At 44.1% G+C, this 14,322-nt stretch overlaps 1 protein-coding gene across 3 annotated transcripts in view; it reads right to left on the minus strand.

The window, feature by feature from the left end:
- Nucleotides 1-8,210, minus strand: part of LOC106649693 (broad-complex core protein isoforms 1/2/3/4/5-like) — a 41,713-nt gene extending 33,503 nt beyond the window's left edge. Inside the window, exons 1-2 of one of the 3 annotated variants that reach the window (XM_014367257.2) lie at nucleotides 8,134-8,210; nucleotides 5,011-5,279 (exon numbers count right to left, since the gene is read on the minus strand). In XM_014367257.2, the coding sequence (XP_014222743.1) occupies nucleotides 5,011-5,018 (8 nt within the window). In that variant the 5' untranslated portion in view covers nucleotides 5,019-5,279; nucleotides 8,134-8,210. Of the gene's footprint in view, nucleotides 1-5,010; nucleotides 5,280-5,723; nucleotides 6,575-7,209; nucleotides 7,418-8,133 lie in introns of those variants that run through there. The other 2 variants (XM_023457515.1, XM_014367256.2) reach the window with 2 other exon arrangements.
- Nucleotides 8,211-14,322: the final 6,112 nt, after the last annotated feature.

A 14,322-nucleotide genomic window follows, 5' to 3' on the forward strand; every position in this document is an offset into this window, starting at 1 on the left:
ATCTAATGCCGCGCTTATATATGTACTTCACTCTGAGTCAGAAGCGCACAAGAGGAGAAGGAGAAAAAGAGAGAGACAGAGAGAGAGAGAGAGAGAGAATGAGAAACGTTGCGATTGCAAGGCTACTGCGCGCTGCAAGATTTCTTTTTCTCGCGCTCGCTGCAGCACGAGACTCCTTGGTCTCTTATATACGTTTTCTATATGCGAATTAGAAAATGGCAACTGGCGAAAAAAAGTGCAGGCGAGAGAGCCTGGCGCAGTATAGTATGCGCTCAGCGCCGTATATTCAGGCTTATATAGCAGAGAGCTACAGAGAGAGAGAGAAAAAGATGCAAAGAGCTAGATAAAGCTCGCGTACGAAGCTAAGACCGAGAAAACGAGGACAAGCGTCGAGCCGTTGCATGTGTGTATCTGTGTATATCTATAGGGAACGATTTGAAAGGATAGTCGAGCGCGCAAGTACAAGACCTCCTTAGACTCGTCTATATTCTCTCTCTCTCTCTCTTTCTGGTCGTTTATTCGTCCTTTTCCCCCGTAAGCACCGGATCGTTCAGGCTTTTCACCATGAATATTTTCATTAAACGAATGAGATTTTCTACGATTTGCGTGGTGGTAACGGCAGCGGCACAGCCAGTCGTCGGCGCTGTACACGCACGCTATAAATCAAACGCGTAATAACACCTGCAAATACCCACACACACGCACACGTGTGCGCGCAGCGAGCTCGCCAAATAGTCTCGTAATAACCTTTTCTTTCGTCATTCGTAGATTCAATGCGTTTCCTTTTTTCCTCCTTTGCTTCTCTCTCTCTCTCTCTCTCTCAATCTATCTCTCTGCACACACATTTTCTCGAGATCTTTTTTCTCGCCTTGGACTACTTGTGCGCCTAGCGAATTCGCTCGTATCTTTTTTCCTCCTTCTGCCAGTTGCTGCTGCTACTTCGCATGTACCATCCTCTCTCTCTTTCTGCCGTGTGAAAGGAACAACACCCTGTGTGTTGTGTGAGTTATATATGTGTGTGTGTGAATGTATGTGAGTGGATATGGATGCCGCTGCTATGTGCAACGGCCGATTTCCCAACGAGCTATACGAGCGCGTAAGGTTTCGTCGCCACCACTGCCTGCCACCGCCACCGCCGACGCTGCTGCTGCGGAGTTTCTCCACACGTTATATCCACGGCCCGTGCAAAGAGAGAAAGATAACAAGCGAAAAAGAGCGAGCGAGAGAGAGACCCTATCATCTCGGACGTTAGAGAGCCGAGAGAAAGAGAGAGGAATAGAGCCAGAGAGAGAGAGAGAGAGAAGGGATCGTAGTAGCTTCCTACACAAAGAGAATCGAGGATGCCATTGCCAGGCAGGCAGACTCTCTCACTTTTATATATACCATCATCATATATACCTACGTGTACTCGAATACATACGTATACGTGTATATAATATGCAACGAGTGGAGTGAACGGGAAAATCTCTGTGTGTGTGTTTGTATAATATTTACTCGTCTGTGTGTGCGAGCGTGTGACTTTATAGGTCATGAAACTCACTGCCGTACGTACGTAAATAAGCGATAGACACACGATGCGAAAATTTTGGGCTAAAGGAAGAGAAGGGCAATGATATGTATAATACGTCTCTCGGGCAGTGTACGTGCGTGTACGTGCGTACGATATAATAAAACATTAACGTAATAAAAAAAAGAAAAGAAAGAAAGAAAGAGAGGAGAAATCGGGCGAAGGATATGTGAGCGCCGTTTTGTTGTTTCGCGCGCGCGCGGCATCAAGCAGCAGCAGCGTAACCCAGATTCGCACACCACACGGTACACAAACACACACACACACACACACACACACACACACACACACACACACACACACACACACACACACACACACACACACACACACACACACACACACACACACACACACACACACACACACACACACACACACACACACACACACACACACACACACACACACACACACACACACACACACACACACACACACACACACACACACACACACACACACACACACACACACACACACACACACACACACACACACACACACACACACACACACACACACACACACACACACACACACACACACACACACACACACACACACACACACGTATGCCCCGCGAACGGGGCAATAAGACAAGGCAGAAAAAGAAAAGAACGGGAGACGAACGGGAGACGGAGAGAGAGAGAAGCAAAGAGAGAAAAAGAATGAGAGAAAGACCTGCTTTCTAGGTAGTATATAAAGCACATTTCTCTTTTATCAGCAGAAACCGAATGTCCCGGGCAAACAGCAACAACAATAAAAAAAAGTTTAAGCAAAAAAACCCACGCATTATATATGTAGCTCGCAAGGCAGCAGCAGCGGCATCATCGTCGTCATCGTGCGAACGCGCAAAAAAGAGAAATTGCAATATTACGTACGTACACAGAGATATACATAGGTGGTACACGAAGGATGGATGGAAAGAAGGACTTTCTTGGATCGAATCTGCGTATGATGAGTCCGGAGAGGTGTTGAATCATATATCAATTATCTTCGTGGAGTGGTGAACCAAAGTATGTCGGAGGAGCTCCGCTGTACTTGTTTACATCGATGCGCCCTCAGCGCGCTCAGAGCAGCAGTCAAAAAAACATACACACACTCCCAAGTGGAAACGTCCCGAGTATGTGTAGGTACTCGAGAGCAACGGGTCTCTCTCTCTCTCTCTCTTACTTTTGCGAGTGAACGCAAAAAAAGTGTTGAATCAAACACCTGTTATACTGAGAAATTAATGCACGCGCGCACAATACACTTTTCTTTCTGCGCAAAATTCTCTCTCTCTCTCTCGGTTTAACAATAGAAATAAAAAAAAGGAATTAAAAACACGAGAGAGAATACAGTTAGCCCAGAGGCTGTTTTCACTGTTAACGGAGCACGTCGCCCCGCACGAGAGATAACATTATTATTAATTCGGAGGTAAAGAGAGAGGGGGAAAAAGTCGTAATAATTCGTTTTTATTTCGGCTACGTGCTCATAATACGCGTGTACGCAGTACGCAGATCTATCAGGTACACGATGAAGTCAAACGAGAACGTAATAAAGCGCTTCGCTAACGACTCCTAAAAGTTGAGTACGCTTAAAAAATTTGTTTATACCGAGTCAAAGAGTGAGCGAGAGAGAGAAAAAGCTGGGCACGAGGTTCTTGATATTATATTATTCGTAAGTCGAAACCTTGCGCATGCACACACGCGCGTTTCGCTTTGAGAGAGAAGCAGGTTTCCGGTCGTGGCCTACTTGCCGGTTCCGCCATGGTAGCTTTTGCCGATCGAGCTTCCAACTTCTCTTTTATTCCTTTTTCTCTCTCTCTCTTTTTTATTCTCTTTTATATTCGGTTGCCATCGTTATTTTAATTTGGCCCGTCGGCAACGACGTCACTGGGTTAATGTCGCTGCTCCACGATCGTCCCGAAAATTTTACTTTCTCATAAAAATTTCAAGTGCCCCTTATCTCTGGCGTGCGTTGATTGTGTGCGGTGCAGTTTGCAGCTCGCATTCGCAATTACAATACGCTAATATGCTTCGCAGCATATATAATCCCTCGTATATATATATAAACACAACCCATTTCTCTCTTAGCAGAGCGAATCGGAACAACCTGTTAAACGCCGGCATCTGTATGTGTACAAGCACGCGGGTATTTTAAAAGTACTAAAGCGATTCGAGTAGGGAGAGATCCCCGCCGATGTGCGGCTTGTGTATATATGCTAACGCCTCATTAGCATTTCTCTCTCTGTCTTTCTCTCTCTCTCCGACTACTTCCGAGTTTCCTTAATTGGCCTGTTAAAGCTTAGAACGGTGCGACGATGACGACCCTTTGATTCTCTGATCCTCCTCCTACTATCTAAGCTAATTCATCGAAAATCAACGAATAATTCATCGAAAATCAACGAATTTGATTGAAAGCTCTCCTTCTGTCTGAGCTTTTTTTTCAGTAAACGTCAGGTGCACGTTGCTATTCGCAAGAGGTGGCTGGAGAGGAGGCGAAAACTGACGTCAGGAGTGCGTGACGCAAACGCACACCTCTGCACATGAGCGAAGCTCTCTACTCCGGATATTTTAAGCTGCATTAAAGCTAAAAAGCTCAAGTTTTTTCCAAAAGTTCGTCCGTAATCATTCAATGAAATTCGGGACTATTTCGGCGAATTCCTGGCCGTAAGCTGTCGCTGCGCACAACGTTGGAGGTGTGCGAGCGTTACGAAAGAGAGAGAGAGAGAGAGAGACGGAGAAATCCGTTGGAGCGTAACTTGTTGCTCGCGGTGGTGGCGGCGGCTCGGCAACGCGATTAGCCTCCGAAGTGTCAAGTGCGGCTTATTAAGCAGCGATAAGGATTTACTTTTATTTACGTTCCAAGAGAGAGATGTAAACGAGCGCGCGTGTTTATATATAGCAAACAGCAGCAAAAGCAGCAGCAGAAGCAACTCCACTCGCGCTTACAAAGCAAAAAAAGAAAAGAATAAAAAGACCTCGCTTATCTCTTTCTCTCGTTCATTTTCTCTCTCTCTCTCTCTCTTTCTCTGTTTTGTATAGTAGAGGTTTTCTGCGCGCTTATATACGCGTATATATATACCGACGATGCACGTGGCGATAGTTATTATCACCATGTGCTGCTCTGCCTCTATTATATACACTATGCTCATGCAGCTCTCGGAGTTTGTCGCGGTTTAACGCGCGCTACTACGGGAGCAGGGCGGGGGTGGGGGGAAAGGGGCATCTCGCGCGCATCAACGCAGCGAATCGGTTAAAACAGCGGTATTATTACGCGGTAAAAAGCCTTAAAAAGAGGCTGAACCGTTGCGTACGCGTTTATTATTATATATCCTTTCGCGACGATGCCTCGGTTGGGCCTTTAATTGATCAATTAGCGGCTCACCGGGGCCCCTAATTAAAATTAGACAGAAAGTATATTTATACACGATGATACGCTAAGGAGAGATCGCTTACCTGACCATGTTGACGCCGCTGTCGCTACAACTAGTCGTGTTCTTCTTCTTCTTCTTTTTCTTCTTCTCTCCTCGCTTCGATTACAATAGCCACGGATCGATTCTCCGCTGATTACCGTTTTCCCTCGCCTCTGCTTCTCTTGCTTACTTTTTCTTCGCTTCTTTTTTTTTTTTTAATACGACATCGACGACTTATACACAGGTAGATTAGTTATCGTTGACTCAGCTTCGTCGCGCGGCAACATCGTGGACGACGACGACGACGATCTCCTGCGGAAAAATAACATCAACATCACACATCAGACGCAATGTGTAGCAGGCAGAGCAGAGAGCTGCGAAGAGATCCGCATGCGATTTTTCCGAGATGCAATTGACTCAGCTGATCGCGTTGTTATATGTATATATTGCGTACACGCGCGCGCGTGCGAGTCAGTATGTAAATCTTGTAACGTGTAACATAGCGCATACACACAAGAATCGCTCGCTCTTTTTCTTTGACGATGTGCAGAACGACACAAAAAAAAGAAGAGAAAATAAAGCGCGAGCGCTTATCAGTCGCGATAATCGGAAGTAATCCTCGAGAGTTTATTTTTAAACTTTTGAATGTAGCCGTGCGCGTGTGCTCGTTGCATTTCGGAAAAGACAAAAAATTTCAAGAAAAAATACAGAAAAAAAAACGGAAAAAAAAGAACGAGGAATCGCGCGATAACTCACCTCGGACGCCGCGACGTCTCTCTCATTGCCCCTCTTCGTGTATCTCTCCTTCTCGTTCTGCGCGCACGTTTATTTCTTTGAATATATTTTTAATAATATGTATATCGTATATTTATATATATCCTCGACACTTGTCAACACAAAAACATGAAAAAGTGACGTCGAAAGAGCAACAAAAAACTGCACTGATAAGGTAACTCGCGGGATGCAATTGCGGGATAAAAGTCATAGATTTGAGGAAACGCCGTGTTGCGAGTCAAAGGCAGAAATCACACGAACTCACTGAGTGGTTGTTTTGACACTTGTGAATGAACGCACACGCACACACAGACACACACACTCACATAGAGACGTGCACACGCGGACACTCGATCGCGAGAGAAGCTACTATCGCAGCAGCGGCTCGAACGAAGAAAACATGAAAAGCGTCATGAGAGCATCACATCGTGGTCGACGTCTTTTTTTCGTCGTCTTCTTCGCGTGCCAACGACGAACGAACTGAAGCAGCCGTGTTGTCGTTTTTTTCTTTATCAATGAAATATATCCATGCACAGCACAAACAAGAAAACGTACGACAATGACAATTCGGAACTGACACACGACGACGACGTACGAGAGAAGGTAAACAGACGACTGACACGGGGGGAGTGAAATATGCAACAAACTGCAGACGACTGCAGCAGTGTATAGTGTAGTGGGCAAGCGCGCGCGCGCGTCAAGCTCGCACGGTGTCGCGAAGACGATTAAGCGATTTTGTTGTGGCCCCCGATATTCTCTCTCCTCCTTATTTCTTCTCTCTTTCGTCGACGTTTCTGCAGCCAGCAGAAAGTTGGCGCGGCGGCTCTGGCTCTCGGCTGGCGCGCGCCCGTTGCTCCTGCGCGCGAGCGACTTCCCCACTACCGCGCGCGAGAGAGAACACCACCACCTTTTGCCCGTGCTATACTATGTATACGGCTTTTCTGCACCGAGAGCTCGCTCGTGCGTCTGTGTGTACTGCTGCTCCGTGTACTCTCTATGCTTGTAGCGCGAAAAAGTTACCCCTACCCGCGGAGCTACGTACACGAGTACACATGCATCTCTCTCTCTACTACCTCTATATACAGTTGCTTCCACAGCAGCAGTTCTCCTCGCACACATGCAGCTCTCTGCCTTGGTGCTCCATAGATATAGTACTGTGTAACGTGCAAGTCGCGCTGCACACAAGTCCATGCCGCCTTACATATATCGCACAGCGAAAGGCGAGCTCTGCTCCGAGACGTTCTCCTCCTTCTCTCTACGTATATATATTCGCATCTCAAAGTCTCTCGCTCGTCTGTGTGTTTCTGACCTACAAAAGGCGATGTGCCGTTATACACACATACACATTTATACGCTATAAGCTCGCCAGGCAGCAGCAGCAGCTCTCTGTCTTTATATATACCCATACAGACGTACACTCGTTCGCGGGCGCCTTGGTATATAGCAATCGTGTCCTGCTTATACTTACTTTTCTCTCCCTGCGAGCGCAGCTCCTTTTTTGTGCACTATCTTCTCTGCACTATGCTCCATTTCTCGTTCCCGTGCGGCACCCGAGCGCTCGATAGGACGAACCGAAAGTTCTTGAGCGGGGGAGGAGGGAAAGAAGATCGACGGCCCAGGATCCCATCATTACCGAGTCTCTCGGACGATCTCGCTACAAAAGAGTCGGCACGAAAAATATTTCAATAATAAAGGCGATAATCGAAGAGTATAACGGTCTCCACTTATGTGTACCATTACTACCGGACTGCTGTTGCCGAGCCGTTGGCGCGCGAAAAACTTGCGATTTCAGCTTCTCGATCTATACGCCGCGCGCGCCTTAAAACTTTATACCTATAGCTATAAATACAAACAATGTGCAAAGAACGGCACTGCACGTACCGCTTCGGAAAATACCCGCTCCGCGAGCAGCAGCTCTCGCTCGACGTGCAAAGACGACGACGACGACGACGACGACGATCGCAGCTGAAAACAAGGTCACGGAGAATAGTGTAAGTACGTTTATCGACTCTTTCGCGGGGATACTTATGTACACACAATGTCGCTCGCTTCTCTCTTCCTCTATAATGTGCGTGCGGATAGTGCAGTGCGCGCATTATATGACGCGAACGAGAGAGAAACAAAAATTGACTTTACGTAATCTCTCCATTATCAGCCCGACGACAACGACGCGGATTGACGGCGGATAAGAGAGTGCATTTTAGTAAGTATATAATATCTGAGATATTAGATATCGTTGGACTCACTCTCGCCGTAGTGGATGTTGTACAGTGCGACATCGTATTACAAACTTCAAAGAGCAAAAACGTATCGCTCCCGCGAGCGCACGACGCGTTTTTTTTATCCTGTGCTCGTCTCTCGGAATGTTGCCCAACGCATATATAGTATATACCTTATGGCAGCTTTATCCTTCCGCGTCCTTGGAGTCCTTTTTCCCGGGCACTTGTCGGACGATCCATATAACAGTATCCAGTGTAGCTGCTGCTACTGCTGCTGTAGTGCGCCTCATTGTATTAGGATCTAGACCTCCCCCTTCTACGAACGTTTTCTCGTTTTTCCTTCCTCGATATTTCGAAAAGCTCGTTTCGAACATGCTGAATCGAGTGACCTGCGACTCTGGAGCGGACACTGCAAGCTCGAGCGCACGACTGACGGTTGAGAATATTTCGAATACCTAGCGGTCGGTAATGTAGCTATCACCGGTCCCAGTTACCCGCACGTACGTTTCGATGCGTCGATAGTATCCCGACGATAGGATGTATTGGATTTCTTTGAGACATCCGCTGGTATAAGACTCGAATGGGAGCTGTACTAGTCTTCGTTAGCAGTCGTGCTATGCGTATGCCATTACACTTTTTTGCTCATAAATCTCTGCGTCGTGCACTTGCCGCAAAACAACTGTCGATTATAGCAGACGATTGTGCGTTCTTTTCACACACCTGTTTACATGTTTGCTATTTCGGATGGCAAAACGATGATTTTACATCGAATTTAAACACATAAATCACAGATTTACTTATGAATTTTTCCCAATGACGTGGACAGATATTTCCTCGAGGAAAAATTTTTACAGTAATCCTGATATCTAGGTGTACAATGCTACATATTGTATCATACATGAAGTTATAATTTTGATAGAAAAACAATTAAAATGATGAACCAGTTGATCAGTAATTGTTTAATTCTTATCATGTCCAAGTAATTAAGACATTAATTTTCATTATGAGGAAATTTGGAATTACCTAACCGATTGAATCTTTATTTAGTCTCATGTTTTTTGTTTTCTGATCAAACTCAAAATTCAAATGATTATTCATTAATCAATATTTTGACTTATAAACAAAAATTAATTTACATGCATCACATGTGTATAAAGGAATTGAAATTTTTAAAACTTCAAAGTAAAAATGATGAAATATGAGTGTAATTCATTTTTTCATCGTGCATCTAAAAATTTTGTTTTTATTCAAGTCCCAAGATTAAATGTTTGCTTTTTAGGTACTCACACTACTAATATACACAATTATAAGATATATTTATAACCTGAGTCAATGCTGTTTATGTAACTTTAATAGTTAACATATTACTATGTTATTAATTTAAATACGATCAATTTATTTTCTTGCCTTCAAATCTTCGTAGCTGTTCTATCAACATGAAATCCAGAATACTTTTTGATGTTTCAAGTTAGAAAGACCATGAAAATCTATTTTATGAATTTTATGAATTTATATTTTTATTCACATCATCATTTTATTTTTCATATTTAATTTCATGAAAATGCATACTTTTTGTTGCAAATCATCATATGAATATTTTTGAGAATTTGTTGTTAATTAAATCAAATGAAATAAAAATCAAAAAAATTTAGCTAATGACCATCACTCTTCCATTACATGTGTTTCTAATTTTATGATATACCTGTGAGTTAGGTATGTTAATCATTTGTTTACACAACTGCTTTGTATGCACTGTTCATCCACTTAGGTTTCAATTAATCGTATATTTATTTTAGATTTCTAAGATGGGGAAGAAAATTTTATAGAACCAAAATATTCTACCTTACTGTTTGACTCAGCACTTGGTTTTTCATATTTTTATAGACAACAATGTTATTTATAACAAGATTGTTTATAAACATCACATTAAGTTTTGAAGAAATTCGAAGTTTTGAAGCACACAAATCGTTCATTTGAAAATGATTTATGTTAAAGTATTTGTCCCATATTTTTTAATGTTCATCAATATTTCTCAGTTTGTTCTTTAATTCTTTATTAGAATTTGCACATTTTATTGCTCACTAAATATACTCAAATGACTCACAGTCAATGATTTTGAACATCTGATGTTTATATTTGTTTTAGGAGATTGTATAAACATTTTGGATACCGTATTCTTGTTATAATACTACATGTGCAGATGGTGAATAGTAAATTATCTCCTTAATACAATTGAGATATGTTATTACTATGTAAATATTTTGCGTTATGATTTATGTGCCTTGTCAACTGAAAGTTATAAAATCTGTTTATTTCAATATTTTAATCAGTATCTTTATAAAATGTAAATGTGAAAATGATCTGTAAGTTCAGGAATTTGAGTAGAATAATTAAATTCTCTAAGATTGTTAAATTTATAATTTTTCTTCATCTTCATTTTCAAGTCTTTGGTCATAGCTAAGCTTAAAATTTTAGTACCTTATTAAGATTCAAGAATTCAGTCATTCTCTCTGAATAGTTCTTGAATGTAAGGTGATTGTCGCGACTATACTTTCGAGTCTCGAATTAAGAAAACACATTCGCTTGCGTCGAAAATATAAATTAACGCCAAACGAAGAAAAAAGTTTCTTATTAGTTTGAACAAATTGATAGTCAAAGCTTCAATGGAATAATTATTTTGTTTCTCTAATCTGTACATCGCTCGAAATAAATTAGAAAGGAAGCTGAAAAGTCCTTCATTCGTGCCCTTTGATTCACGAAGCTTTAATTTAACATCGTAGCATATTCCGTTTTCAAGCTGCAAGCCAACCGCAGCCTCCTTCTCTCGTACTCGGATGCAAATCGTGCAGTGCAGCTTGACGCGGAGAGTCGCCGTGGCAGGATAAAACGACGCGAATATGCTACATAATGCGCTGCACGCGGAGCAGGTCTCGTTGACGCAAGCAATACATAAGTATAAGCACAAGCAAGCGCAAATACTACACAGGCATCCCGCATTCATGTACAGCTCGTGTGTGCAGTCTTGGCGAAATACCACGCAGCTAGCCGCGTGAAAGTCCCGCTCATTTTCGCGATTATAATTCAACACCGTAACTCAATGTTTAGGTATACACGCTGTGTATGAAAAAAATACGATAAGTTTCAGCTGCCCGCAGCCGTTCGTTTGTTCGTGTTATATACCACGATGAACAATTGTATAAAAGTCCGCGAGCTGCGAACAATGAAGATGCAGCGTAGGTGCGATTTCATTTCATTCGACAAGTATTAACTTTTGCACACTGCAGCTGCACCATACGTACGCGCGCATAATATTCGGGAAACAGCTGCATAGCGCGCCATTTCTCTCCAGAATTTTCTACATGGCAACATGGTACGTTACAATACATCGCGAGGTAAGTTGCAAGCGAGCCACGTAAAGGCGCCGGCCGTGTATCCAAAACTTCGAAATTAGAACACGTTTCATCCAGATGAAACAACAAGTCGCGCGAGGCGGCGGCATATGTTCAGCTTATGTGTACATCGAATACGTGGAACTTGCGGGAAGCTGCTTTTCCAATTCACAGTTGTGAGAGATAGATAGCTTCAGATAGATTATGCCTAGGCTCTTTGGGTTTACGTTCAAGCTTTCTATGTGTAGCTATAAGCTAGGTACATGTACGCTTTCCAACGGTGAATAGAAGACGTACATATATGAGCGCCTATAACGCAGCGATTATACGTTTATTATTTACGTCCAACTACTCCCACGTGTTGGCTGCTGCGTTAGCTTACTTATGCTGCTGCTGCCGAGTGCTGCCGCAGCGGAGTAAACGACGTATATACGTATCGTAAACGTATACGTACGTATACAGTCGCATATACAACCATGGAAATGCGTAAGTAGTAGTCAAGCTACGATATGTAGCATATATACAACCACTGGCTATTCAGTACGTGCTACGAGCGAGGTGAAAGGAGCTACGGTGGCGCATAGAGGCTACATAGAAATTAGAATCATCAAGAGAGCCCCGACATCATGGGAAATCATGCGCCTGCTATGCGAGAGCTGTGCGCGCGGGGCATGGCGAAGCACTTTTTCTCCAACTTGTCGTGCAGTGCGTACTCGACGACCCAACTTGAAGCTCGACATAACTTTCATCCAAGTCATCGAGCGCGCCCGTCTTTGTATGGCGCGGTCCTCGCTTAATATTATGATGATTATATTGCTCCGAAAATTCGCTCGGGCACTGCTGCTTCTGCAGTACAAACTGGCGGTTTTTGCTAACCCCTAGCATGCAGGCTTTGCGGAGTAGGGAGCTTTTCAGCTTGCTACGCACTGCATACGATAATGTAATACGAGTTATAACGCATCGCAGCGGATATAAGCAGTTTATACTTTATGTAAGTATAAGTAAATACACGCGATGAAGGAGGAAAAAAATAACTCCGAAATATTTTCCTGCTGGTCGAGCAGCGACGACGACGAGCGTAGAAGCACGTCGTATTTCATTTAATATTATAAAAAAGAGAAAGGCCCCGCGCGCGATGGCTCGTCTCGCTTATATCTCGAGCCGTATGGGCCAGCACACCAGCAACATCAGCTCAAGTTTCCTCCGCGTCTTTGCATGCAAGTTATGCAGCGCATGTATAGTAGAGCTCGTATATATACCATACAGTCATCCAGCCAGTCCATCAGATCGATGGCCCTGCAGCAGCGAAGCGACTTGTGTATAACCATATAGCATGGTAGTAGTCGTAGTAGAGCGCAGAGCCGTATCAAATAAATAAGCATGCCCTAAGCCCTTAACCGTATGCCTATAGAGAAAAAGAGTGGCCCCTCTTTCACGCCATCTTTTCATTCTTTTCTTTTGCTTCGAATGAGAGAAAGAAAGAAGGAAGGAGCGAAGTTGCGAGTGTCGAAAAATGAACGCAGCTTACATCGCAGCGCTTTTTACAATATTCCGATTCCATCGACGCCGAAAAAAATTATTACATACGAAAGCCTCTCTATCCGAGTAATAAGCGTTATAAACGAAATCGAAGCTCACTGCCGCAGCATGAATCAGCGAACGTGTAAGGTGACGCGTTTCTATGTAGTACGTATTAGTATGCTCTGAAGAATCTCGAAAAAAAGCCGTACTTAGCGCGCGCGCGATTCGCTCGCGTGAAAAGCCCGTTACGTCAATGGACGAGAGCTCCGCCGCGGGCACAAATGTAGGTCTCAGACAGGCTGCTGTTGCTGCGAATTGGCGAATACGGCCCTGAACGCTTACCTACGACTTTTCGGAGTAAGCTCTCTCTTTCTCCGTCTCTCTCCGCTCCGTACCTGTATTACACATATATAGGTATACATATAAAGTCGATATAATGCGCGCGCACGGAGAGAGAGGACGACAAATGACACTTGAGAAAATTCGAATCGAGACGGTAAAGAAGAGCAGCACAATCGAGCCAAAAATCCTCGTGCCAGCGAAAGCTGTACAATAGGAAACGGCCGTACAGAGAGAAAATAGGCCGCACGTTTTTTCCGAACGAGACGGCCCAGCAGGAAAGAGAGACGGAGATAGAGAAAGAGAGAGAGAACGTGATTCGAAGCTTGCGCGCCCAAGCGAGTTTCCGTTGGCACTTGGCAGCGCTGTACATGCACAAGGCTCGCAGGCAAGCAGCCCAAGTATCGGGAAGTTCAGCGAATGAACTAGTAGCAATATATATAATACGTGTGCGCATCTGGACGCGCATCTGGCGTCTGGCATACATCGCCTGGTTTTCGGCTCGTCGCGCGCAGCTTTATACATAATGTACGTATAGCTATAAGCTACGCTAAGCCAGCGCCTCAACATCTCAGCAGCAGTGAGCAGCACCAGCGGCGCCCATCGTCGTCGACTCAGGCCTCAGCCAGCCATAAACGTCGCGCATCACTTCCACACTGACCAGCGGTGCGCACACAGTTCATCATAAGCACGGTGTTCAGCAGCGACCAAGGAGAGGAGCTTCGCTTAACTTTCTACCAACTGGCTCAAAGCTCGTTTTTGTTTTAGATATATTATATCTATAAATCTTTTATATATATTTAAACGTTACTGGAAGAGATCCGGGGCAGGTGTCCTGATCTCGCTGTGATACTCTAGCTACGCTGAAGTTCGTGCCAAGGTGAGTCAATGTTTTGCGACTTTCCTCATTTTTCTCTCTTTCTCACAACCTCGGACGTGCGGAATTCTCTATCGTGCACGAGCGAGATCTTTCGAGTTCGCGATAAAGTGTGTGCACGCGACCACCGGTGTTTTATAACCTCGGCTTCTCGACGACTCAACGGTACTCTTACTTATCGCGGCTGCGGCGGCAGTTGCCCCAGCGCCATGTTGCTCCTCTGAAAATATATATAT

This window comes from Trichogramma pretiosum, unplaced genomic scaffold (assembly GCF_000599845.2).
Source record: "Trichogramma pretiosum strain Unisexual culture from Peru unplaced genomic scaffold, Tpre_2.0 scaffold43, whole genome shotgun sequence".
NCBI lineage: Eukaryota > Metazoa > Arthropoda > Insecta > Hymenoptera > Trichogrammatidae > Trichogramma > Trichogramma pretiosum.